At 42.4% G+C, this 26,869-nt stretch overlaps 2 protein-coding genes across 3 annotated transcripts in view; one reads left to right on the forward strand and one right to left on the reverse strand.

Moving 5' to 3' along the window:
- The window catches only part of LOC141205548 (uncharacterized), a 94,201-nt gene that overhangs the window by 52,703 nt on the left and 14,629 nt on the right, over positions 1-26,869 (forward strand). The window lies entirely within an intron of this gene.
- On the reverse strand, positions 18,140-23,972 carry LOC141205564 (oocyte zinc finger protein XlCOF7.1-like). Of its 2 annotated transcripts, none has more exons than XM_073664133.1 (7): positions 23,606-23,972; positions 22,363-22,512; positions 22,054-22,233; positions 21,846-21,969; positions 21,665-21,762; positions 21,376-21,466; positions 18,140-19,103 (listed from the first exon to the last, which is right to left on the reverse strand). In XM_073664133.1, the coding sequence occupies exons 1-7, from the start codon at positions 23,678-23,680 to the stop codon at positions 18,181-18,183; spliced, it is 1,641 nt and encodes a 546-aa protein (XP_073520234.1). In that variant the 5' UTR covers positions 23,681-23,972; the 3' UTR covers positions 18,140-18,180. The 2 variants fall into 2 exon arrangements, with proteins under 2 accessions (XP_073520234.1, XP_073520233.1); XM_073664132.1 differs by having other exon boundaries at positions 18,140-19,106; positions 23,606-23,971.

Raw genomic sequence — 26,869 nt, forward strand, 5'->3', positions numbered from 1 at the left:
GGGGTAAGCCATAAATGGATTGTTCGGGGCGGGGTAAGCCATAAATGTCTAGTATCCGGCCACTCCTGATTGGTCCACGTCTCCTTAACTCAGTCTCTGGGCAGACAACAGTCAGTTGATGTTTTGGTTTCGTTTCTCTGAAACAGGTGCTTGGCTGATACTGGCACCATCTTAGCATAAATTTCAATCTATGTAACACGTAGCAAGGAAAGCTTATTGTTATAAGACACAAAATGGTGGTTAGTACATAAGCAAAGCGTATAAAAGTAGAGAAATATATATTCTTTTTTACCCTGACAGTTCCATTTCTTTGATTTGGTATGTCTCCTGTCGTGCCGTTATGATGGACGTACTGGTAAAATAGGAATTATTCCTACCGTTAATTACGTTTCCAGGAGTCCATCATAACGGCACCATATTTCCCGCCCCGCTCTTGACACTAATGTGAATGTAACATTGGTATATGTATATAATAAAATAGAGTTGCATCCATCCTGGTTTGGTGATTAGTACTAACACTGAGGGTGTGATGGGGAGTGGGGCTTTTAACCTCTCATGTGTTTCCTGTCCCTAGAGGAACAGAGGACTTAACTCCTGTCGTGCCGTTATGATGGAATCCTGGAAACGTAATTAACGGTAGGAATAATTCCTATTTTCTCATGATGCCATCTATTTTGTGAAGTGCACCAGTCCCTCCTGCAGCAAAACAACACCACAACATGATGCTCCCACCCCGTGTTTCACAGTTGGGATGGTGTTCTTAGGCTTTCAAGCTTCTTCCTTTTTCTTCCAAACATAATGATGGTCATTGTCAGAGACGTCAGTGACGACACCAGGGAGATCACTGTCACTTTGTCAGGATTGAGCAGGGATTCGCTCACACACGATCCCGATTACTCACTATGTAGCTATCGGCAATCGAGCAGAAAGCGTATGGCGTACACACCTCTGGATTCCAACACATGGAATATGTGTATACACCCCCGTACGGTTACTGACAGCTTCACGATAGCCCAATTATTATTATTCGCTGCCACGCCGACCCAATTTGAAATATAATACAGGCCGGGTCGGACGCCTGCATTCTGGTAGCGCATGGCTTCGGGGGAGGGAACGATTGATTACAGGGCAAAAGAAACGGAACTATTAAATTTTATATTTTTAATCCAAAAGGGAGGCAGTGTTTATGAAAACTATACAAAGATTTTACAAATGGACATTTACAGTACAGAATATACAGTTACAATGAATAAACAGGATTAAAGAAGACTTGCGTACTAGACAGATCACAGAGACGATTCAGTATAGCTGGAGGGGGGATGCTCCACTTGATTTGACCGTTATAGAATCTATACCCCTGGCAATGAACACTGACCCCCCCTTCGGCTGTGTATTTTATGCGGAAGGGGGAGTCATGCCCACTCACCCCCTGTGATGACCTCACGTGGGCTGGGCTCCAGCCTTCATTTTTTTTATTATCATCTCTATCTTCTGGGCTAGCTTATCGTTGGTTGATCACAGAAGCTTGTAAGCGACGCCATATTTTCCATTATGAATTTACTTTTCTGTAGAGACCACACATGGTGTAGCTGCAGTCCTTTATTCTGGTACTTTTGCACTACAGCTCCCCGGAGGGGCATACAGCTATGGAAAAGATGTGTATTGGTCCTTGGCCGACCCTGCCACTAAAACTATGGGCCCCATTATTATCGGACATATGGAACTGCAGATATTCCATATTTCATGTCGGTGCTGAAAATCCTGGAGATTGCAGCTGGGAATTGTCCTGGTTATTGTGAGTAGTGTTTGAACTTAACAAGCTGTGTCTTCCTCTTCCAGGTGTGAATTTATCTCAGGTCTGTATCACTGGAAAACACACTCTCATGTTAATTGGGTTTGCCACCTCTCTTTTTACTGTCATCTGCCTCTTAGCCACTTCTCATGTGTGTGCTAATTTGCATAGAAGCTACTGGCCAAAGTGTCATCTCTTCTCCTTTGACAAATACTATAGGGGAGGGGAGGATGAAGAGGGGTCTGGGAGTGCGAAATTATTAATATTTTCTTAATATTTTTATGACAGTCATTATGACCCAAAAGTTAAATTTTAGTTTTATCAGACTACAGGACATGTCTCCAAAAATAAAGGTCTTTGTTCCTGTGTGCATTTGCAAACATTAATCTTACTTTTTATGTTTCTTTTGGAGTAATAGCTTCTTCCTGGCAGAGTGGCCTTTCAGCCCATGTTGATACAGTACTCGTTTCACTGTGGATATTGACACAATCTTACCAGCTTCCGCCATCATCTTCACAAGGTCTTTTGCGTTTGTCCTTGGGTTGATATGCACATGTTGGACCAAAGCACGTTCATCTCTAGGACACAGAACCCGTCTCCTTCCTGAGATACCGCTGGACATTCCCATCTTGTTTGTACTTGTGTATAAGTGTTTGTACAGATGAACGAGGTACCTTCAGGTATCTTGTAATTGTACCCAAGGATAAGCCACACTTGTGCAAGTCCACAATTCTCTTCCTGATATCTTGGCTGATTTCTTTAGACTTTCCCATGATGCTACACAAAGAATCAGTGTGTTTCAGGTGTACATGAAAATACATTTATAGGTGTGTCTCTAATTAACTGAAATGTTGTCAGACAATCAGAAACTTCCAAACACATGACATCATATGGGCAGTCCAGAATTGTTTAAAGGCATAGTAATCGTAGTGTATGTAAACTTTTGACTTTGCAGTAAGTAATAAAAATGCCTTAAAACATTCTCTATCTCTCATTATTCTGGCATTTGGTAAATATTAAAAATTATGATAATCCTAATTGACTTAAAGCGGGAAAAGTTTATTTTGATTTCATGTCAGATACTGATGAGCGAGCTAACAAACAGGCAATCCCTGCATGTGTCACAGCTGTGTAACAGCCACGACACATGCAGCCGTGGTGGCTGCAACGGAAACGCCGAGCACGCCAAAACTACTCAGCAAGTACCCAAGCGTGCTCATTTAAAGGGTTAAACGAGCCCCCTCGCTCATCATTAATGTCAGATATTGAGAAAAACATGCATATGTGTCTTTTTATATAGTGTATGTAAACTTCTTTTTTTAACTGTATATATATCAGTAAATCGTCAGCATAGAGTGAAACTCGTTCATCTAAGATACCATATTTAAAGCCTACACTATCCGGACTAGCACTCAACATACAGGCCAAAGGTTCAATGGCTATCGCGGAAAGGAGGGGAGACGGGGCATCCCTGCCGTGTGCCTCTCCCCAACGTGATTGAAGCAGATAAGAGACTGTTCTTATTTTAGCCTGAGGTCCCGAGTACAAAACCTGTATGTATAATAGGAATTTGGGACCCACCCCAAACCTTGTAAGAACCTCCCACAGGTATTTCCATTCTACGCCATCGAATGCTTTAGCCGCATAGAGAGAGAAAGAAAGAATAGCTTTATGTCCTATTATTACATCTGATTTCTGAATATTCAAAAAAAGCCTTATAATAAATTCATTGCTGTGGACAAGTTTGGAATAAAGCCTGATTGATCCTGATGAATAATCTCTGTAATAATGTAAAATAATCTATTTGCCAGGGCCTTTGCAATAATTTTAGTGTCTACCGATAGAAGAAAAATGGGACGATATGACAGCATAGATTTTGGTGTGTGACCTGATTCCAATGCTTCATTAAAAGTATCTAATAGTTTAGGGATTAGGAGATCCTTATATTTTTAAAAAACTTCACATAGCAGTCGATCAGAGCCGGTGCCTTTTCATTAGTAGTGGACTGTAATGCATCCTCAAGTTCAGACATTGTCAGTGGGTTTTCTAGGAGCTACTTTCCTCTTTAAACTTTAGGTAAGTTTATATCATCAAGAAACAATCCAAGTTCGTCCTCATTACCTCTAAATCTTAATTCATAAATATTAGAATAGTAAGTATGAAAGGCATTTAGCACATTATTGTTTTCCGTTATGGTGTCTCCATTTTCCATAATCAACTGAGTGACATCAGATGGACCCTCTTTTATTTATTTTTATTTATTATTTATTTCTTGTGATTTATCTACGGTAGAAAGAAGATGCCCCACATTTCCCCCTGTTCAAAATATTTTTGCTTTGTAAAGAACTGCTTGTTTTCTGCCTTAGAGATAAGATGATCATGAAATAATCTCTGAGCGGTCTCTAACTCCCGGCCATTACCAGCTGACGGGTTTAGGATGTATTGCACCTCAGCCTGTTGCACCCCATTTTGGAGATCTTGTGTGAATTCTTTAGTTTTATCTTTGTATCTAATAATATCTCTTATAAGTGTTCCTCTAACATCGGCCTTCATGGCCTCCCATAGTTTTATTTTTTTTTTTTTTTTTGTTAACGTTTTATTGGTTTTATTGTAAAGATAATACAAAACACATCCAAACATAAACACAAGAAATAATCAATCCAAATGGGTCTTGCTGTTGATTCTTGAGCTTTCAGCCATACCTTGTGACATAGACCAATCCTTCCTTTCTAATTTGTTCTTATTCTCCTCCTCCTTCCTTTCCCTGATCTACATGCTATTGATTATTAATCTTTGTCTAACCATTTCACACCTTTATGCATGTTGGTTTCTCATTATGTGTTCTAATTAGGGTTGAGCGAGTATGTTCTGTTCCGAGTATGCTCGGGCCGAGCTCCGAGTATTTATAGCTGCTCGGTGATATGGTTGAATCGCTCCCGTGTGCATGATTTGCAACTGTTTGACAGTTTTATTACATGTGAGGAATGTGTAAGAAATAGACATTCCTCACATGTAATAAAACTGTCAAACAGTCACAAATCATACACACGGGAGCGATTCAACCATATCACCAAGCAGCTATAAATACTCGGAGCTCGGCCCGAGCGTACTCGGCGAAAGGTTTAATAGAACATACTCACTCAACACTAGTTCTAATATCTATTACTTTTCCCAATAGATTCTTATGTATCAAACAATATTTGCAGAATCATCTGTTGGGTCTTGTAGGAGTTTTCTTAGGGACCCTCTCAATCTCTCAGCATGACACCAAACAGAGTTAACACACGACGTTACAATATGTGATATCTCCTTGAGTACAGTGTTTTCCAATAAAAGTTTTCCATTTAACAAAGTATTTGCTCATGAGTTTATTTTTTTCTGCTTCTATTCTTTCTAGATATAATAGATTTTTTAATTGTAAGGTGAAATCCTGTAAAGTCGGGATTGAAGGTTCCAACCAGCAGCCTAGTAACATACGCTTTGCCAATAGAACCAAAACATAGAATAATGGAGGGATCTTAAATGGAGACCTTCCTTCTTTCGTTTTATCTCTAGGCCAGTAGTGAAACAATATCATCGTAAGAGGGAGTTGTGTTTTAAAGTTCCACATTTCTTTAATGCAATCTAGAATAGCCCCCAGAAGATGCGTAGTTTTGGACACAGCCAAAAGTCCATGTAACAAATCCGTAGAAGGGGTTTTACATTTAGGACAATAACTAATTCTATCAGGTTTAAGGGGCATTTTGGGGAGATCAAAGGCGTATCTTGCTTTATGAATGATCTTAAATTGGGTTTCCCTCCACATCTCATTAGTTATTGCTTTACTGTTTTTCCCCAACCTTCTCTTATCTTAACTCCAATGTCTTGATCATTAAATTGTTTCTCCCAGTGTTTGAAAAAAAAATTCAGTATTTACTCCCAACATCACATCCCTCATTGCAGAAAGATAGATGATGACGTCCTCGTGGCCCTCACTAAGCAATCAAAGTCATTAGTAGTAATTTCTAGGGAGGTGTCTTTCAGGTGACTCATTATATAGTGTCTAATTTGTTACAATTGTAATGTCTGATTAGGGCTTAGAGGAAATTTCTCAATCAACTCATCATCTTGATTTTTGATGTTGATCCCTCGTTTATTTAAAAAAGTTCTATCAGATCCTATTTTAAAGAATTACCCACCAACATTAGCCAATATGGATTCAATCGTCACGGGTATTTCATTGCCCCCTCTATTCCCCCTGTTCTCAATTGCGCACATATCGGAGAATGGTCTAAGATTCCCCTGTGTAAATATTTTACTTTGTGCATTAACGGATTCGGAGATTCTGGTCCAATTGCCAAGTCAGTCCTTGACAAGGAATGGTGTGACATTGAGTGGCATGAATATTGTCTAATTGAAGGATTTCTCTGTCTCCCAATATCCACATACCCAATTTCTGAAAATAATCTAGCCATCCCCGTAGAGGAGGCCGGGTCAGGGATGTTACCCATATGTAGTCTATCCCAATGTGGGTGGAAATAATTATTGAAATCTCCCACCAACAAAACTGGAGTCGTAGGAAATTCCAATGTAAAGTATAATATTTTTTTTAATAATTGTATCCTTATATGCAGGGGGTTTATATAAAGCTACCAAAATTATTTGAATTCCGTATATATAGCCTAATATACCAATATACCGCCCTTCAGTATCCATGACAGTTTTAAGGCATTTAAATGGGATTGATTTATAAATCAAAACAGATACCCCTCTGGCATTAAAAGAAAATACTGAATGAAAAACATGGCCTATCCACGACCTATGAATTTGTTTTGTTTCATGGGTCAAATGTGTTTCTAACAAGCAGACAATAGCTGGCTGGTATTGATATAACCAAGTATATACAGCCACCTCTTAGTTGGTTCTCCCATGTCCCGCACATTTCACGCTATAGTATTTACATGCTTAGCCATATGTGCGCAGGGAAACAGAATAACCAGTAGACCGTTTTGAGCTGTTCCTCCACCCTCCCTTCTTTTTTGCATGTACCCCTTTTTAACACATAACATAAATAACTTCTAACATTGCAATACAACCAATCAAACATTACAGACATTTCTTCCCGGAGGGGAGATTGGGAGCCTTTATAAGTCCAAAGCCTGACCTAAAAAGAAAAGCTCTTCTTCAAAACCTTTTCAGAGATTCCCGCTGTCCATATCAAATGGCATCAAGATTCAAAAACCACCAAAGCAAAAGTGTTTTGATTTTTATGGAGGTCCGGATTTATCCGCTTTCAATTTACCTTCGCTGATGTCCAACCATTGTGTAGTTTCCCGGGGAGGTTCATGGATAAGCACCTTTCCTGAGACTACAATCCTCAGGTATGCTGGACACATCACAGAATATGGGAGTAGTAAGTCTCGCAGCCTTTTCTTTACAGATGTAAATGGTGCTCTGCGTTTCTGCACTTCAGCAGAGAAGTCAGGAAAGATGACCACCTTTGGTCTTGGATAAGTTAGGATAGTCACGTGATAGTATCTCTATAATGCAGTAACTTCAATACAAAGGGTGGTGGCGGAGCTCCTGGTGGAGGGGGTCTGAAAGCCACCCTATGAGCACGTTCTATTGCCAACATAGGAGACAGAACCTCTCTTCCAAACACATCCCTGAACCAGGTCTCCATAAATTCAACCGGGTTTTTGCCTTCAGATCTTTCTGAGACTTCTATGAGGAGTAGATTGTTTCTACAGGGTTTCTTTTCCAAGTCATCTGTTTTATTAATCAGATTTTGCTTGTATGTTTCAATATCCTGTATAGGAGACAATTCATCCTCAATATTACTAATTCTGCCCTCTGTTTCTTTAATTCTTTCAAACGCCCTTTGAATGTCTCTCCTTATAGATGACATATCTTCCTTCATAAATCCCGTATGGGTGGTAATGCTGGTCAGGGACTTGTTGGACATATTGACCTCAGATAGCACATCCCTCATGGTGGGTTCCTGATCTGTGGTATGCTCTATGTTTACTGCCAGAGCCAAATAAATTCCTTCACTTGATACCCAGGAAAGTTGCTGCTGATTTTTTTGCTGCGTCAGCTGCTCTTTATCAGGAGCACACGCTTCTCCCTGCTCCTCCTGTTCCTCCCCACGCTGACCTTTAGGAGAATCCTCTACAGTCGCCTCTGCCACCCGGGCAAAGCGTCTCAGACGAGATGCAGCCTCCAACATCTTATTTCCCTGTTGTGCTTCTTCGGCTGGCGCCATGTTGGGCTGGCTGTCCTCCTTGCCAGTGCGGCTCTTTTGATGGGTCATTCTCCTCGGGGGCCCCCGAAATCAACTCCTTACAGGTCCTGGAGTGTGTTAGGAGGTAGGATCAGCGGTATAAATCTGTTTTCTGTCGGTGCAGGCTGGGATTACAAGATTATGAGCAGGAGCTCTCAGTCCGTGTGTCTGCTCACATCAAGCCTCAGGCCACGCCCCTTGCCTTGTTTTTTAATTATTTTTTACGGTGTTCACTGAAGGGGTTAACTAGTAGGACCGTTTTATAGGTCGGGTCATTCTGGATGCGACGATACCAAATGTGTGTACTTTTTTATATTTTTTTTTCCATAAAAAATATTTATCGGTACAATATATTTATATGTACAGTGTGTGTGTATATATATATATATTACTATTATTTTGTCATTTTTTTAAAAAAGTTTTTACTATTTTCTATTGTACTTTTTTTTTACTTAGTTCCACTCTGGGACTTTCACTTTCACAGCTCTGATCGCAGTCAGTTGTAAAGCATAGCAGCAATGTAAGAGCTTTGCTATGCTTTATAACAGTCGGTGCTGCACTGACACCAGTTAGGTAGATCGTGCACTATGCACGACCTAAATAACTTGTTAGCTCTGGTCACCCGGATGTCATCATGACGACATCGAGTCACCATGGCAATGATCGGCTCCTGAGGTAACTAATTCCTGATGACATATGGGACATCACCGCTTTCAGGAGAAATTGTGCAATATGTTATGGGGTTCAGTTTCACCTATTAACCCTTGTGTACCTGACAAATTTGCAGCAAATACAAAAATTGCATTTTTACCACTAAAATGTCATATTTCCACAACTCAATGTTATAAAATTCTGTAAGGCACCTATGGGTTAAAAATACTCACTACACCCCTAGATGGATTTCATAGGCAGTGAAGTTTCCAAAATGGTGTAACATGGGGAGGGGGAACGGTTCTGCCACCTCAGGGTGGCTTTTAGAAATCTGCATTCTAAAAGCCAAAACCCAAAGCAGAAACACTGAACATGACGTCATGGAAGGCGTTACCTTGGTTTTGGCTTTTAGGTTTTGGCTTTTGCGCCACACTCGGTACCCTGGACCACTTAGAGCAGAAGTATAAGGCATATTACCTATCTTGTCTTGTCTACAAGTTTTGACCTGGCCCTCATGTTGAACACTTCCTCTAACATCTAACCAGCATCTTCTGGGCACTTCACTCCACAGCCGGTCATTAAGCCTCTTTCTTATATATAACGCTGTCTGCCATTGATCTGGTGTTGTGTCCATTGTTTCCCATCCCCCTTCCCTCTCTTTGGAATACTCCGTACCTTACATTACACTTCCTTCATTAGTCATTGACTCTATTTAAATCTTTACAAGAGGGATTCATTCCCTGGTGCCATCAGTTGGCTCGCCGCCTGTGTAGGACCACTTTATATCTACAATCATCTTATGATATACAATTAAGCTCATCTATATGTTATTATTTTTAGGCTACCCCAGGATCATTGACATGCTACACTAGGTATATTGCTTTATACGCTTGGCCTCATTCTACTTGTACATACTTGCTCCTTTGTGGTTCAGGATACTTGTGTGTGTAAATATATATATAGCGTGGGCACCCGCTTCTGCAGTGCCACCATGTAACCAATTGCTTGTGAAATAAAGGTTTTTGACTGACCTCATGATTGGTGTTTCTGCTTTGGGTTTCTGATTATTCCCAAATGTTCTGCCATTCATATCCTAGCATAGATATATCACCATCCTATTGGTACTAGACAATTGTCTGATACGTAGATACTTTCCTTTGGTTTGATACATATTATTTGCTCCGTTTTTTTGTTTTTGTTGTTTTAAAAGCCAAGTAGCGCTCCGTCCCATCCGATCCCTGCTGTGTGCTCAAACACTAGTGTGCAACCACATATGGGGTACTGCCACATTTGGGAGAAATTGCTTAACAAATTGTGGGGTCCAGTTTCTCCCATTATCCCTTGTGTAAATTATAAATTTGGTGCTAAAACAGTATTTTAGTGGAAAAAATATATTTTTTGTTCTCACACCTAAATGTTATGAAGTTTTGTGAATCACTTGTAGGTTAGAAATGCTCAGTACACCCCTAGATGAATTCATTGGGAGGTTTCTTCTGTTTTTCTATGCCAGGGGCTCTCCAAATGCGACATGGCATTCATCTATTCCAGACAAATAGCTCTCTTTCCTTTCCTAGCCCTGCCATATGCCCAAACAGTAGTTTTTGACCACATATGGGGTATCATCGAGTTCAGTAGAAATTGCATTACAAATTATGGGGTCCGTTTTCTCCTGTTATCCATTGTGAAAATTACAAATTTGGAACTAAAACAACATTGAAAAAATTAAAATGAAAATTTTCAATATGTCAACCTAATGTTATCTGTGTGGTACCTGTGGGTTCAAAATGCTCACTATACCCCTGTAAAAAAATCTTTGAGGTGTGTAGTTTCCAAAATGGGGTCACTTGTGGGGGGTTTCTGCTGTTTGGGCACCTCAGGGTCCCTGCAAATGCGACACAGTGCCCACAATTTATTTTACCCAAATTTGTGTTCCAAAATTCAAATAGTGCTCCTTCCCTTCCGAACCCGGCCATTTGTCCAAACAGAGGTTTTTGCCCACATAAACTGTGTAACAAATCAAATTTTGGTGTCCATTTTGTCGTGCTATCCCTTGTAAAGTAAAAAATTGGGGCTAAAGTAACATTTCAGAGGCAAGATTTAAATTAATATTTTTTTAATTCCACTTTGCATTAATTCCTGTGTAGCACCTGAAGGGTTAAAAAATTTCTTGACAGCGATTTTGAAATAATTGAGGGATGTGGTTCTTAAAATGGCATCACTTTTGGGGAGTTTACGGTATATAGGCCCCTTAAAGTTCTTTGAAATCTGAATAGGTCCTTAAAAAAAAAGGTTTTGAAAATTTCTTGCAAAAATGAGAAATTGCTGCTAAAGTTTTAACCTTTCTAACATTCTACCAAAATAAAGTGACATTTGAAAAATGATGTAGATGTAAAGTAGACATGTGGGAAATGTTATTTATTAATTATTTTGTACAGCAGAACTAACTGGTTTAAGGATATAAAAATTGAAAGTTTGGAAATTTTCCCCAAACTTCCAATATTTTCACAAATAAGCGCAAAAATATATGGACCCAAATTTACCATTAACATAAAGTAAAATGTGTCATGGAAAACCGTCTCAGAATCACTGGGATCCGTTGAAGCGTTCCAGAGTTATCATATGAAGTGACACTGGTCAGATTTCAAAAATTTCACCTGGTTAGGAAGGTGAAAATGGGCTCTGTCACTAAGGGGATAAATGTTTTTAGATTTATGTGAATATTCACAAGTTTTCTGTATGGTGCGAAATATATTCTACTACTACCTTGTTTAACAGTAAGATTAATATCAAGAAAATTATTATTTTTTTTTTAATGAGAAAAATTAGTGAACCTTCAATTGAAAGGATTGTTATTAATGTAGTGACCAAAGTTCTCTATTTCCTCTCGTGTACCCTACCAGAATATCAAAATGTCGTCAATAAAACAGACGTACCATATGATACTTGATTGAAAATTACAGTCTCCATATAAAAATTGTTCATCCCATTTGGACATGACTATATTAGCCAGGGAAGGTGAAAATAAGTCTCCGATGCCAACTGCTTGTCTCTGTAAAAAATCCCTAATGTTCATGAATAGATGACTGGGGTCATTGTCACCCCAGTCATCTATATATTCTATTTTTGGGTATATATTTTTTGTGTTTTTAATTTTAGGTACCAGCTGACAATTAATCTCCAATTAGCCCCTGACATGGGTCATATTCAAAGAGTGCATAGATATATCATATATATAGGGAGCTAGAAGTATCATGTTCAGACCATGAATAAGGCTTATTGCTGAAACGCGAAGGTCCGTCCCGATACCTATTTTATCTTGCTGACCAGCCAGGTACTGCTTCTGGATGTTTTTAATGGTGAAATACAAGTAAAGCTTTATATGCTTACCTGGAATGATGTGTCACTGCTGGATTCCTCCTCTCTTGTACATATGTATCTTCAATATGTTTTGGTAAACAGATAAAATGCCAAAACTTGTGTCACTGTCCAAATATTTAGCGGACCCAACTAAAGGTGCTATTGACATGAAATTCTCAGCAGATGACGGTAACAACCAATGTAATCCAAACAGGCAAAGAAATCAAACCATAGATGTCCGTAAATTAAGTTATGAGAAATGACACAGGAAAAGAGTATTGAAGTTGCCGTCTGCAATTATTTTAATACTACATACAAAAGCCTTTGTTGGTGATGACAGCTTCAATACGCCTTCTGTATGGAGAAACTAGTCGCATGCATTGCTCAGGTGTGATTTTGGCCCATTCTTCCACACAAGCACTATTCAAATCCTGAAGGTCCCGTGGGCTATTTCTATGAACTCTGCGTTTCAGTTACTTCCATAAATTTTCTATTGGATTAAGGTCAAGTGATTGGCTGGGTCATTCTAGCAGCTTTATTTTTTATCTGAAACCAATTGAGAGTTTCCTTGGCTGTGTGTTTGGAATCATTGTATTGCTGAAATGTAAACCCTTAGGCTATGTTCACACACGTTGTGTTTTTTTCTGATGCAAATCTGCTGTTATCTTTTCTCTGGTAGGAAAACAGCTGTTTAAAAAAACACAGGTTTTTTTGCTGTGTTTTTTTGACCACCCATTACTTCCTATGGGTGAAAAAACAATGCAAAAACGCAGGTGTGTTTTCTGCTGTAAAAACACTGAAAGAAGTGACATGTTCTATTTTCCAAAAAAAGATAATCTGAATTCTGGAGTAAAAATCTGTTTATTTTGTTTGTTAACAAAGAGACAAGTGAGATACTCAGCAGGCTGTCTGACGCTAATTCATTCCGATCAAGCTTATACAGGCAATGCAAAATATACACAATCAGATATGACAGGCAGTTAACACTAATACTCGCTGCCGACTATAGATAATATTCTAAGCATACTGTGTTTCAAAAGATACGGTTACTGTCTACACATATCTCAGAACGTCAGTTGTTTCTAACTGCAAAGATAACATCTGTCTACTTTTCAGTCATGCTATGATCTTTTGATAAACCTATATATAACTAAGGTTTTAAATCTCTATTAATGAACACATTGAATATATACATAATGGATAAATGATATGTATGTAAAGTGCTGCGGAATATGAGGCCGCTATATAAAAATAATGATTATTATTACAATCCTCGCATGCTGGTGCCGTTCCAGCTGTATCAGTACTTGTGTTATGTGAGCCCTGCGCCCAATCATTGCTGGCGTCACTTTTAACAATGACAAACATGAGGGTTGTCCTAAAAGTGGACAATTCATTTAAGAAGATACAATTTTCAGTTAAAACATTTCCCACATTCTGAACATGAAAATGGCTTCTCCCCTGTGTGACTACTTTGGTGACTAGAAAGAAATGATTTCTTCACAAAAGTTTTTCCACATTCTAAACTTTTATGGGATGGAAAATACATGACCAGAAAAAAAAAAAATGCAGTCAAAGGATTCTTTTGAGAACCCTGCTATTAGAAATGGAAATAAAGAACAAAAACAACAAATTCTGATTGAAAATAGAAGAGCAAGAGAAACCGACTACAAACTAAAATGTGCCTATACAAATACACAGAGCATGAGAAACAAACAAGGAGAATTGGAGCTGCTAACAAAGGAAGAGAGATATGATGTCATAGACATCACTGAAAGTTGGTGGGATGATACACATGAATGGAATACAGCGAGGACTCAGACTTTAAGGTTGGACTTCAGAAAGGCAGATTTTAATGGACTCAGAAAGGTTCAATGACTGGATGTTCTAAAAGACAGAAATGTCCAATGAGGGGAGATTTTGCTAAATGAAATTCTCACTGCACAGTAACAATCCTGAAAAGAAGAAAGAATTGGAAGCATTTAAAGAGACCAGGATGGATATACACAGAACTGAAACACTTGTTAAAAAGGAAAAAAGAAGTGTATATTGAATGGAAAGAGGGGGGCATATCTAAAGAATGTAATGCTGTTTGCAGGTAATGCAGGGCAAGCATTAGAAGAGTTAAAGCCAGTAATGAAGTGAGGCTTGCAAGGGAGACCAAAAGCAATAAAAATGGATTTTGGGGGTATGTCAAAACAAAAGAAAAGTCAGATGCTATAGAATTTTTACAGGATGAACAGGGTGAATTGGTCAAAAATTATGTTGAGAAGGCTGAACTTTTAAATTCCTATTTTGTATACGTCTTCTTTAAGAAAGAAATTGTAACATCAACTGATCTTCATGGTGCTATTGAAGGAATACAAGAATCCACATTATCTATAAACAGAGAGATGGTGAGTGTGAAGATCCGAGGGTCTTCCATGGGCATAATACTACTCAGACAAGACAGGGTGAGGGTAAAACAGTGTGGCAATATTTTATTGAACCACTAAACAGACAAACATATAGAACAGTCCGAGAAAATATCCGAGATGTTGCAAAATTACTGTCTCACCCTTCCACTGGCCTGTCGAGAATAGAGCAGCTGCGACTTTGGGATTTCCAGGGCCAACTACCTCAACTAGTGGCCCCTCACTTTTGGCGGGTCCCCACAGAGAGGAGGTAGCGGCAAGCTTAGAAAGCTGACAGTCCATCGAGGTACAAGGCCAGGAGACCCGAGGGTCCCACCCTGACCTCTCCGAGTTTCCATTGGGCCAGATGAACGGCTGGTCCCAATCTGGCTTCTCCGAATGTCTCCATGGGTTACAGGCGATGTAGGGTCCCACCTGGCAAGCCCAAACAATATATCCATGGGGCCAGGTGACCTCATTATCCCTACCCTGATCCCCAAAAGTATCCATGAATTCTCTGATGGTCAATGGAGCAGATCTGCATCCTTCCAGTCAGTACTATATACTTTTAGGCTGCAAACCTGTAGAATCCAAATCTATGTCTCTCTGGATGGAGCCATGCTATCCATCTTCTGTCCTGAGGAATGTCTCTCTGATTCTCCTTGATTCTCTTTGCAGCAGCATAGAAAACCCTTTTTATATTTACATATGTGGCTAGGGTTATTAGTCACAAGTTGAGGGGAAGGTACAGGGCTCACTCAGGTCTCACTGTTTGAGCTTATCCCTCTGCTCTTGTAAATAAACCAGCTGGGTTAGTACAATATGCAATTAGCATAGCAACAAACATCATTGTTCCCAAACACTGAGTCACTGTCCTTCTTGACCAGCCCTCCCTCTAAACAAACTCCTCTCCAGTCCATTCTTAATGCAGCAGCCAGGGTAGCATTTCTATCAGTCCGCTTCACTGACGCCTCTACCCTGTGCCAGTCATTACACTGGTTACCCATTTACTACAGAATACAATAAAAACTCATCTTTCTCACCCACAAAGCTCTCCACAGTTCTGCACCGCCCTATATCTCTTCCCTCATTTCTGTCTATCACCCTTCCCGTGCCCTCCATTCTGCAACTGATCTAAGACTAACATCCTCCTTAATCCGAACTTCACTTAATCCGTCTCCAAGACTTCTCTCATGCTGCGCCAGTTTCCTGGAATGCACTACCTCAAACGATTCAACTAATATCTAGCCCCCATGTTTTCAAACGTGCTTTAAAAACACATCTGTTTGGACAAACCTATCACCTCAACTCACTAACCTAACTCTCCCGTTCCCTTCTAAATGTTCATCTTAATCTGCTCCTGCCTATTCATCTGTCTCCGCATCCTCCATGCAACCAATGGCACACAGTAACTGCACTTAGATACTGATACTGGCTGATGACCATGTTCTACCTATTGTGTCCCCCTATTTCCATATAGATTGTAAGCTTGCGAGCAGGGCCCTCATTCCTCATATGACTGTTGAAATGTCATACATTGTATTGTTTTTATTGTCTGTACATGTCCCTACTTAATTATAAAGTGCTGCGGAATATGTTGGCGCTATATAAATAAAAATTATTATTATTAGCCAAAGAAACACACACATTCAAAAGTCAACAAAGATAATAGTGTATTTCTCCTGGCTTAACAAATCTAAACGTCTGGCTGATTAAGCTTAGAAGCTGTGGTCCAGATAAATTACATCCTAGGGTATTAAAGAGTTAGCATAGTAAATTGCAGAACCACTAGCCAGAATCTTTGAAAAATCCTGTAGGAGACATCCCAGAAGATTGGAGAAGGGCAAATGTTGTTCCTATCTTCAAAAAAGGAAAGAAGATGGAGCCTAGAAATTACAGGCCAGTGAGCCTTACTTCTATACCAGGAAAGATCTTTGAACAAATAATTAAACAGCATGTATGCAAGTACTTGGATAAAAAATACAGTAATGAACCAGAGCCAGCATGGATTTGTAGCAAACAAGTTATATCAGACTAATCTAATTCCCTACTATGATGAAATCACTGTGAGGCTGGATCAGGGAAATGCGGTAGATATAATAAATCTCAACGGCAGCAAACCATTTGATAAAGTATCTCATACTATCCATACTATCCTTATTGAAAAAATGACCAAGTATGAGATTGACAAGGCTACGGTTAGGTGGATTCATAACTGGCTCAGTGATCGTACGCAAAGAGTGGTAAAAATGATTGGTCATCCAATTGGAAGAGTGTTTCAAGTGGGGTACCACAAGGCTCTGTCCTGGCCCCAATGTTGTTCAACATTTTTATAGATGATCTAGATAAGGGAACTGAAGGTAAAGTAATCAAATTTGCAGATGATGCAAAACTAGGAGGGATAGCGAACACTAGAGAAGACAGAGTAAGGATTCTGAAGGATCTAGATAAGTTTGAACAATGGGCAGCGACTAATAAAATGGTAATTAACAGGGAGAAATGCAAGATTCTACATCTGTGCAAGGAAAAGGAAAATTACAGTTACAGAATGGGAGGAATAGAACTAAGCAACAGCCCTTTTTAACACTTGAGTCAACAGTGTGCTGCAGCAGCAAAAAAGGCAAATACAGTTCTGGGATGTATTAAGAGAAGCATAGTCTAGATCACGTGAAGTAGTTATCACTCTGTACTCCTCCTTGGTCAGGCCTCATCTGGAATAGTGTCTAGTTCTGGGAACCACATTTTAAAAAGGACATTGAAAAACTGGAGCAAGTTCAAAGAAGAGCGACCAAAATGGCGAAAGGACTGCAAACTATGGCCTATGAGGAAAGGTTAAAGGATTTGGGAATGTTAAGCTAGCAAAAATGAAGGCTAAGACGAGTCTTAAAAGCGGTCTACAAATATCTGAAGGGATGTCACAGTGTAGTTACACTCATTTGCACATGGAAACACGAGAAGCAATGGAATGAAACTGAAAGGGAGAGGATACAGACTAGATATTAGAAAAAACATTTTGACAGTGAGGGTGTTCAATGAGTGGAACAGGCTGCCACAAAAGGTGGTGAGCTCTCCTTCAATGGAAGTCTTCAAACAGAGTCTGGACAGGCATCTGTCTGAGCTGGTTTGGTAAATCCTGCAAAGAGCAGGAGGCTGGACACGATGACTCTGGACGTCCCTTCCAACTCTAACATTCTATGATTCTATGAACAGGAAAAAGGCTTTTTCCCTGTGTGGGTCCTCTGGTGTCTAACAAAATGCGATTTCTGGTTAAAACATTTTCCACATTCTAAACATGAAAAAGGCTTCTCTCCTGTGTGGATTCTCTGGTATATAACAAGATTCCATTTCTGGATAAAACATTTCCCACATTCTGAACATGGAAAATACTTCTTCCCTGTGTGAGTTCTCTGGTGGCTATCAAGATGCACCTTCTGGTTAAAACATTTTCCACATTCTGAGCAAGAAAAAGGCTTTTCCCCTGTGTGGGTTCTCTGGTGCTTAATGAAATCTGACTTGTGGTTAAAACGTTTCCCACACTCTGAACATGAAAAATGCTTCTCCCCTGTGTGAGTTCTCTGGTGACTAACAAGGTGTGAATTGCATACAAAACATTTTCCACATTCTGAGCAAGAAAAAGGCTTTTCCCCTGTGTGGGTTCTCTGGTGCTTAATGAAATCTGACTTCTGGTTACAACTTTTCCCACACTCTGAACATGAAAATGGCTTCTACCCTGTGTGAGTTCTCTGGTGACTAGCAAGGTGGGATTTGCATACAAAACATTTCCCACATTCCGAACATGAAAAAGGCTTCTCTCCTGTGTGAGTTCTCTGGTGACTAACAAGGTAAAATTTGAATACAAAACATTTCCCACATTCTGAACATGAAAAAGGCTTCTCCCCTGTGTGGGTTCTCTGGTGACTAACCAAATCTGATTTCTGGTTAAAACATTTCCCACATTCTGAACAGGAAAAAGGCTTCTCCGCCGTGTGGGTTCTCTTGTGCTTAACCAAAGCTGATTTTTGGTTAAAACATTTCCCACATTCTAAACAGTAAAAAGGCTTCTCCCCTGTGTGGGTTCTCTGGTGATTCACCAAAACTGATTTATGGTTAAAACATTTCCCACATTCTGAACATGAAAAAGGCTTCTCCCCTGTGTGAGTTCTCTGGTGTATAACAAGATTCAATTTCTGGATAAAATATTTCCCACATTCTGAACATGAAAATGGCTTCTCCCCTGAGTGAGTTCTCTGGTGCCTAACAAGATCTGATTTCTGGTTAAAACATCTCCCACACCAGGAACAAGAAAATCTATTCTTCACTGTGTGATTTTTTTGATGTTTAAGAAAATAAAGGGGAAAGAGGGGATAACCATTTCCATATTCTGAATGTGAAAATGGCTTCTTTGCTTTGGGAGCAGTTCGTTTTTTAATGCTTATTTTGTGACTTTGAATTTCCTTAGTAGTCGGTAATGAATCAGAAGATATAACCTGTTTCATAGGATCAGATGACAGATCTTTGCTGTGAAGGGATGATGGTATATCTGGAGTAATGGCATTCACTTCAGTTGTATCCTGTGTAATATCAAGCTCATACCATTTAAAAATTGAAGACGATGTCAGCTGTTCCTCTGATCTCTTGGTACAGTCATCTGCTAAGAATAAAACAAATTGTTATTTTTTAATAAAATATCCTTGAATTTTATATTTTTGAATATTTCTACTTAAATTGTCCGTAGAAATGGCAAGTTATGTAAAAATATTGTATTATTCACCAAGACAATGACAGTTCACAGTCTAATAGACTTAATTTACGGTGTGTGTGTCTCCTGGAGCACAATCTCGGCACTATGTGTTGGGCAATAAAATGGCAGATTTGCTATTTTCACTCTCCAACATCCGCGGCGTGCTAATTTCCGGAAAGTGGCTGTGAAGTCAAAATCGTCACTACTCTATGGGGATTTCTACCATTTTGTCATATTAGAACTTCTGCAATTGGTGTGTCCCATTTTCTCTGGGATCAGCTCCTGCGACGTCTGCTTCTCGCAGCAGGAGCCGCCTTATTCATTTTGCAGGCGGCGTTGGTGATGGAGGAGATATCAGAATCAAAAGCTCTGGCTCTGTCCAGCCCCTAAGATTAGGGTGCCTGGGACCAGTATTACCATCCAGTCTGGCAGTATGGGTGTGTGTGCTGTCCAGCTGACGTAATCTGCTCCCTACTTCAGCCAATGGGAAAGCACCGCACCCTACTAAATCTTAAAGCATATTGCTATAAGCTACCAGATACAGCCTTGTTCTCCTCTGGTTCAGTCCTCTGTGCTCAGCTCCCAGCTTGTGTATTTGTTTCCAGTTGTGACCCCGGCCCGTTTACTGACCACTCTTGTGTCTATTGATTTTGTATTTTCTCTGCCCTCCTGATAGCGATCCGTCTACTTGATTATTCTCCTTCCCATCTCACTCCACAGACCAGTAGGTAACACCGTGGCCCAAGCCTAGAGGTCTCTAAGTAAGTCCAGATCCATATGGAGGGGTTAAAAAAGTTAAAGGGTGATGGGCAAAACTGTGACCAAAGCCAATAACACAACTACCGAAATGATGAAGCTGAACTGTATTCTTCAGAAAAAAATAAAGAGTAACTAGTGGTGAAACCTTTCTGGGGTAATTAGAGTATGGGGCTCGGAGGCTCTTGGGAATCTAAATTATCGTAAGGGCCAATATTTTCTATCAGATGAGTTTCAAGAAAAAAAATTAGACATTTAAAGAGAACTTTTTATAATAGTGCAGAGCTGAGGTGTCTTAAATTTAGATCTCGGGCATTTGGAAGAAGTAATGGAGATCTTTTTATAAAGACTACTAGGGAGTTACAGTCTCACATAAGTGAGGCCGGCCGATCCCACCACAATCAAACTATCATACAGAATGAACCTGTTAAAAAAAAGACATAAAAAAATATGTTACATCCCCAACAACAACGTATGTATGAGGGGAGAACTCCATTACTAAACCGGAGTTGCACTCATTTATGGTGGACCATTGGAGCTACTATGAATCCTGACCAGAAGAGTAGAGAAAGTATTAGTGCCCCCATTTCAGGAGAGATTGTGCAGTAATCTGAATTCTTTAGGATTGAAAACATAATGGAATTTATGACGTGGAGCGAATCCATGAAACCAGGGCTCGAGCCATGCCAACACATCTCCTGCAGGTGTGAATAAATGTATATTACAGCCATCAGCCACGCACAGCTTAGAGATATATCATGGCACAGGTGTAATGTTTTCTGTATAGTTTATCATGATCCTGTTTGAAGTTAGTTGGGTTAAAAAGAAATTGAAAAGTCAGGATAAAGGGAAACTCTGCTGTTTTTGTACAGAAATCCGTTCTTGGCCCTCACTGCACATTTAATGCTGTCGATCATAAAAGTGAAGTTTGGCCAGAAAGACTGGACCTGGTCATGTAGGAACATGTAGGAACCATATGAGCACATTCAGCAGCACAGAAGGGAGAGAAGGTAGATTCATCCAATAAGATATCAGGGATCTAGGAAGCCAACAGCATCATTACCCTCCGCTTTCTCTTACAGATTCATCATAATATTTTTCTTCAAGTGATTTTCTAACTTGTCAGTACATTCTACGTATGCTGTAATTTTGGCTTTGTAGTTTACAGATCTGGTCAGGTAAGGGTCAGCGTCTTCTAATCCCAGTGAGTAGGTGGATCCTCCAGGTTGTAAGCTCTATAGAAAAGGGCTTTCAATTCCTAAAGTCATTTGAACAATTTTTGGTGGGTGAGAATGTTGTGGTCTAGCGGCAAAATGGTGATCACACGATTGTGATACGGCCAGACTACACCACCAATAAAGCAGCCACAGCCGCTGACTGAGAAGAATCTGTGACTTCTCTGCATTTAGTGGTTACTACTCACCTGGGTAGTCATATGTAGGAATCTCCTCTTTACACCGCTCATCACCCCTCACATATGTCTCTGTAGTAATAATATGGGTCAGATCTTCACCCTGAAAAAAATATTGTAAAAGTCACAGACAGATGGAGAAATCACATCTATGATCAGCTCTAATCCTGCCATCTCCACCGTTCTCATTACACAAGTATAAAACATATAATACTGGTGGATAAAACAAGACTGAGCACAAGACCTTCACAGCCGTCTACACATCATAGGGGAGATCTCATGACACCTTCTCTCCATCTACCTGATGATCCTGAGGAACATTGGGGTCTTCTTGTTTACAGTCCTGCAGAAGAAGAGGATAGGGACATCTCCCTGGTGTTGTCCTCTTACTGGATAAAACTGGAGGAAACACATACAGGGGCTGAATTCATTCTTTACATACAGATAAATATAGGCCGTGTGTATTTAGTCCTGTCTATTACCTGGTGATGTGAGGGGCTGGGGAACCTCTGTCATGACGTCTTTGTACAGATCTTTGTGTCCTTCTAAATACTCCCACTTCTCCATGGAGAAATAGACAGTGGCATCTTGACACCGTATAGGAACCTGACACATACAATGATACAGTCATCCCCCCTGATCCCTTCATAGCGTTACTGTATAATGTCCCAGTATTCCCAGCAGTGTCACCTCTCCAGTCAGCAGCTCAATCATCTTGTAGGTGAGTTCTAGGATCTTATGGTCATTGATGTCCTCATGAATCAGGGGGAGAGGTGGAGGCCCAGTGATTGGGCTCTGGGTTCTTTCCCATCCCTCAGACACAGTGTCCTGACGGCGCTCACTAGAGGTCTTCTTCACTACTGAGTAATCCTGGTTATGGAGAGACACATTAATAAATCTCACTCCAGACATTTCCAGAGTCCTCACCTCTCCAGTTCTGTCCATCTGTTATTCCCATAGATAAGAATGATGTAATGTGACGTCATCAGAATCTCTCACCTCTCCAGTAAGCCGGAAGAGGATCTCTAGGGTGAGGTGTAATATCCTCTCCGCCATCTTGTCTCTGTCCATATCCATCTTTGATGGGTAAATCAGGAAAATTCTCTTATATAGACGATCTTCACTGAGAGGATCCGATATTGTAGAGACCTCAATGAGAAGAAGATGAGCCGATGTAACATCATAAAAATCCTGTGTAATAATACAATTACTGGAGATAATAAGGGGAAACATATGAGGAGATTTATTATTTTACAGTATTTAGTTTTCTTCTTTACATCTAGTAATAAAACCTATATATTTTAGGCCACAGACAACAAGCAGTTTCTTCCTCGGAGTCTGCAGCTGCATACATTTCTCATAGACTCATCTTCCTTATTGCTAATTTTCGGCTCATTTACGTACACTGGAATTGGTCATTAGCAATACTGCAGGAGATATTCATTACACGTGACATGAGAAATAACGACTTTATGATGAGGACGACATCTTCATCTTCTACTACGGCTCTAGAAACATATTTGGCCAGAGTCCGTCACTGACTACATCTCCACCGTCTGTCTATATGAATGTTTCCTGTCTTCACCGGACTGTAATCTATCACGTTAGATCTCAGGTCTGATTCACACACAGATGTTTGAGGCTTTTATAAAAGCTTGTTTATAAGAACACCAAGACAGGAGTTATTTGATGCCAATATCTCCCTGTACAATGTATTTTTTTTCTCTGGAAATATTTTATTTTTTCCATTCTTCCATATAGTATATAAAAAAACACTAAAACAACCCAGGTGTTAAAATGTTACAAAAGAAAATTGGGGATGCAGGTATGGCAGGAACATAGTGTGGTGCGGGAATCAAAAAAAGGCCACCGCACAGCATGAAGAATGGGGATAAGTGAGGATATATTATTTAGTGCTTTGGGTGGTAGCATATCGTATGGGCGTGTGGTGGTTGTTGTTTCTTTCCCATTTTTGTTGTTTCTTTTGTCATTTCTTACCTTTATGTAACGTGTGTGTATTGGTTCTGACATTCGTGATCTTGTTGTCATGTGACAATCACTATATAAGGAACACCCAATGGACATGACGCCGGCTTATAGAAAGCGTCTGGCCCCGTAAGGTGTAAACAGGAGCATGTTCACACCACAACTCCCTCCCCATGAAACGCTGCTTGTGCCGACAGCTGATGGATCTCACGTCACAGACCTGACAGGATCGTCTGGGTTGTTTCATAGGACTTACAGGAGGAAGCGGTCCAGAAAGCAGAAGATCCAGCAAATATCTGCCACATATTCCTGCAAATCCCCCGAATGTCATCACTAGTATCTACATTACTGTGCTGGAGCTAGGAGAGGAATAATGGCGTTGTGTGAGGACTTCTCTGGGCTTCTGTCCTTCATCCTGCAGTCGTCTGAATGGATCTAATGTGGACGGGAACCAGCTAAGCCGCATTCTGTCCACAGCTGTTACCTCACTGTTCACACCACACAGAGACCCCAAAAGAGTCTCCGTGCTGAAGGGGTTAATGCCCCCTGCGCCCAGTAATGGGGGTCTCCACATACCTCCACCTGCAGAGCCGCCACCACATATATGGCTGCTCTGTGCGCACAGGAGCTGTGATGAGGTCACAGGAGGGGAGGAGTCAGGGGTCACATGATCAGGGGCCTCAGTGGATGCAGGACTCTGCTGTGCTGGTTGTCATGGTGCTGGATGAGCTGAAGTTTATGTGTGGGGTCAGGAGGGGTTTACAGTGTGTACGGAGCAGAGCCGCCTGTGTACGAGGTGTACGGAGCGGAGCCGCGTGTGTACGAGGTGTACGGAGCAGAGCCGTGTGTGTACGAGGTGTACGGAGCAGAGCCGTGTGTGTACGAGGTGTACGGAGCGGAGCCGCGTGTGTACAAGGTGTATGGAGCGGAGCCGCGTGTGTACGAGGTGTACGGAGCAGAGCCCTGTGTACGAGGTGTACGGAGCAGAGCCGCGTGTGTACGAGGCGTACGGAGCGGAGCCGCGTGTGTACGAGGCGTACGGAGCGGAGCCGCGTGTGTACGAGGTGTACGGAGCGGAGCCGCGTGTGTACGAGGTGTACGGAGCAGAGCCGCGTGTGTACGAGGTGTACGGAGCAGAGCCGCGTGTGTACGAGGTGTACGGAGCAGAGCCGCGCGTGTACGAGGTGTACGGAGCTGAGCCGCGCGTGTACGAGGTGTACGGAGCAGAGCCGCGTGTGTACGAGGTGTACGGAGCGGAGCCGCGTGTGTACGAGATGTACGGAGCGGAGCCGCGCGTGTACGAGATGTACGGAGCGGAGCCGCGCGTGTACGAGGTGTACGGAGCGGAGCCGCGCGTGTACGAGGTGTACAGAGCGGAGCCGTGCGTGTACGAGGTGTACAGAGCGGAGCCGTGCGTGTACGAGGTGTACGGAGCAGAGCCGCATGTGTACGAGGTGTACGGAGCGGAGCCGTGTGTGTATGAGGTGTACGGAGCAGAGCTGCACGTGTACGAGGTGTACGGAGCCAAGCCGCGCGTGTACGAGGTGTAGGGAGCGGAGCCGCGTGTGTACGAGGTGTAGGGAGCGGAGCCGCGTGTGTACGAGGTGTAGGGAGCGGAGCCGCGCGTGTACGAGGTGTAGGGAGCGGAGCCGCGCGTGTACGAGGTGTAGGGAGCGGAGCCGTGCGTGTACGAGGTGTACGGAGCGGAGCCGCGCGTGTACGAGGTGTACGGAGCGGAGCCGTGCGTGTACGAGGTGTACAGAGCGGAGCCGTGCGTGTACGAGGTGTACAGAGCGGAGCCGTGCGTGTACGAGGTGTACGGAGCGGAGCCGCATGTGTACGAGGTGTACGGAGCGGAGCCGCGTGTGTATGAGGTGTACGGAGCAGAGCTGCACGTGTACGAGGTGTACGGAGCCAAGCCGCGCGTGTACGAGGTGTAGGGAGCGGAGCCGCGTGTGTACGAGGTGTAGGGAGCGGAGCCGCACGTGTACGAGGTGTAGGGAGCGGAGCCGCGCGTGTACGAGGTGTAGGGAGCGGAGCCGCGCGTGTACGAGGTGTAGGGAGCGGAGCCGCGCGTGTACGAGGTGTAGGGAGCGGAGCCGCGCGTGTACGAGGTGTAGGGAGCAGAGCCGCGGGTGTACGAGGTGTAGGGAGCAGAGCCGCGGGTGTACGAGGTGTAGGGAGCAGAGCCGCGGGTGTACGAGGTGTAGGAAGCAGAGCCGCGGGTGTACGAGGTGTAGGGAGCAGAGCCGCGTGTGTACGAGGTGTAGGGAGCAGAGCCGCGTGTGTACGAGGTGTAGGGAGCAGAGCCGCGTGTGTACGAGGTGTAGGGAGCAGAGCCGCGTGTGTACGAGGTGTAGGGAGCAGAGCCGCGTGTGTACGAGGTGTAGGGAGCAGAGCCGCGTGTGTAGGAGGTGTAGGGAGCAGAGCCGCGGGTGTACGAGGTGTAGGGAGCAGAGCCGCGGGTGTACGAGGTGTAAGGAGCAGAGCCGCACATGCACGAGGTGTACGGAGCGGAGCCGCGCGCGTACGAGGTGTACCGAGCGGAGCCGTGTATTTGTGACATATAAGGAGGGGAGCCGTGAGTGTATGAGGTTTACGAAGCAGAGCCGTGTTTGTATGGAGCAGAGCCGCACGTGTTCGAGGTTTACGGAGCAGTGCCGCATGTGTATGAGGTGTGCAGAGCGGAGCCGTGTGTGTGTACGAGGTGTACGGAACGGAGCCACATGTGTACGAGGTGTGCGGAGCCGCGTGTGTGTACGAAGTGTAAGGAGCGGAGCCACGCGAGTACGAGGTGTACGGAGCGGAGATGTGCGTACGAGGTGTACGGAGCGGAGCTGTGTGTGTACAAGGTGTACGGAGCGGAGCTGCGCGTGTACGAGGTGTACGGAGTGGAGCCACGTGTGTACGAAGTGTACGGAGCGGAGCCGCGCTTGTACGAGGTGTGCGGAGCCGCGCGCGTACGAGGTGTACGGAGCGGAGCCTTGTGTGTACGAGGTGTATGGAGCGGAGCCGCGCATGTACGAGGTGTACGGAGTGGAGCCGCGTGTGTACGAGGTGTACAGAGCCGAGCCACGCGCGACGAGGTGTGCGGAGCCGCGCGCGTATGAGGTGTACGGAGCGGACCCATGTGTGTACGAGGTGTACGGAGCGGAGCCGTATGTGTACGAGGTGTATGCCGTGCAGAGCCGTAACTATAATCAGCTTTTGGGGGCTAAATGCTTTCCTAACCTTGAACCTAATGGTTCTTACAATTTGATTCTCAGCAAGAAGGGTGATGAGTGGAAAACGGCGTCTTTATCGTCTGAGGATTTATTCGATAATCTCGTCCTCCCATTCAGATTCTCCAATGCACCAACAGGATTTCACAACTTTCTGAATGATATTTCTCTGATTACATTGGGAGATTTGTTGTGATTTACAGTGATGATTTTTTTGCCTGACTTGGATTTCTCACCAGGAATATGTCCGTGTAGTATTAGGATATGTGCTCACGATCAGGATTTGCTGCGGGTTTGAC

Source organism: Phyllobates terribilis, unplaced genomic scaffold (assembly GCF_046119375.1).
Source record: "Phyllobates terribilis strain yellow unplaced genomic scaffold, ASM4611937v1 Scaffold_140__1_contigs__length_4765195, whole genome shotgun sequence".
Lineage (NCBI taxonomy): Eukaryota > Metazoa > Chordata > Amphibia > Anura > Dendrobatidae > Phyllobates > Phyllobates terribilis.

What these genes read in the sequence shown, in the direction of transcription:
- LOC141205564 (XM_073664132.1), bottom strand. Translation starts at nt 23,680, where the DNA reads ATGACATTCGGGGGATTTGCAGGAATATGTGGCAGATATTTGCTGGAT. An exon ending in TTTCTGGACCGCTTCCTCCT is followed by an intron (nt 22,513 to 23,605) that starts GTAAGTCCTATG and finishes CTTCTCATTGAG; the next exon opens with GTCTCTACAATATCGGATCC. An exon ending in CCAGCCCCTCACATCACCAG is followed by an intron (nt 21,763 to 21,845) that starts GTAATAGACAGG and finishes TGTTTCCTCCAG; the next exon opens with TTTTATCCAGTAAGAGGACA.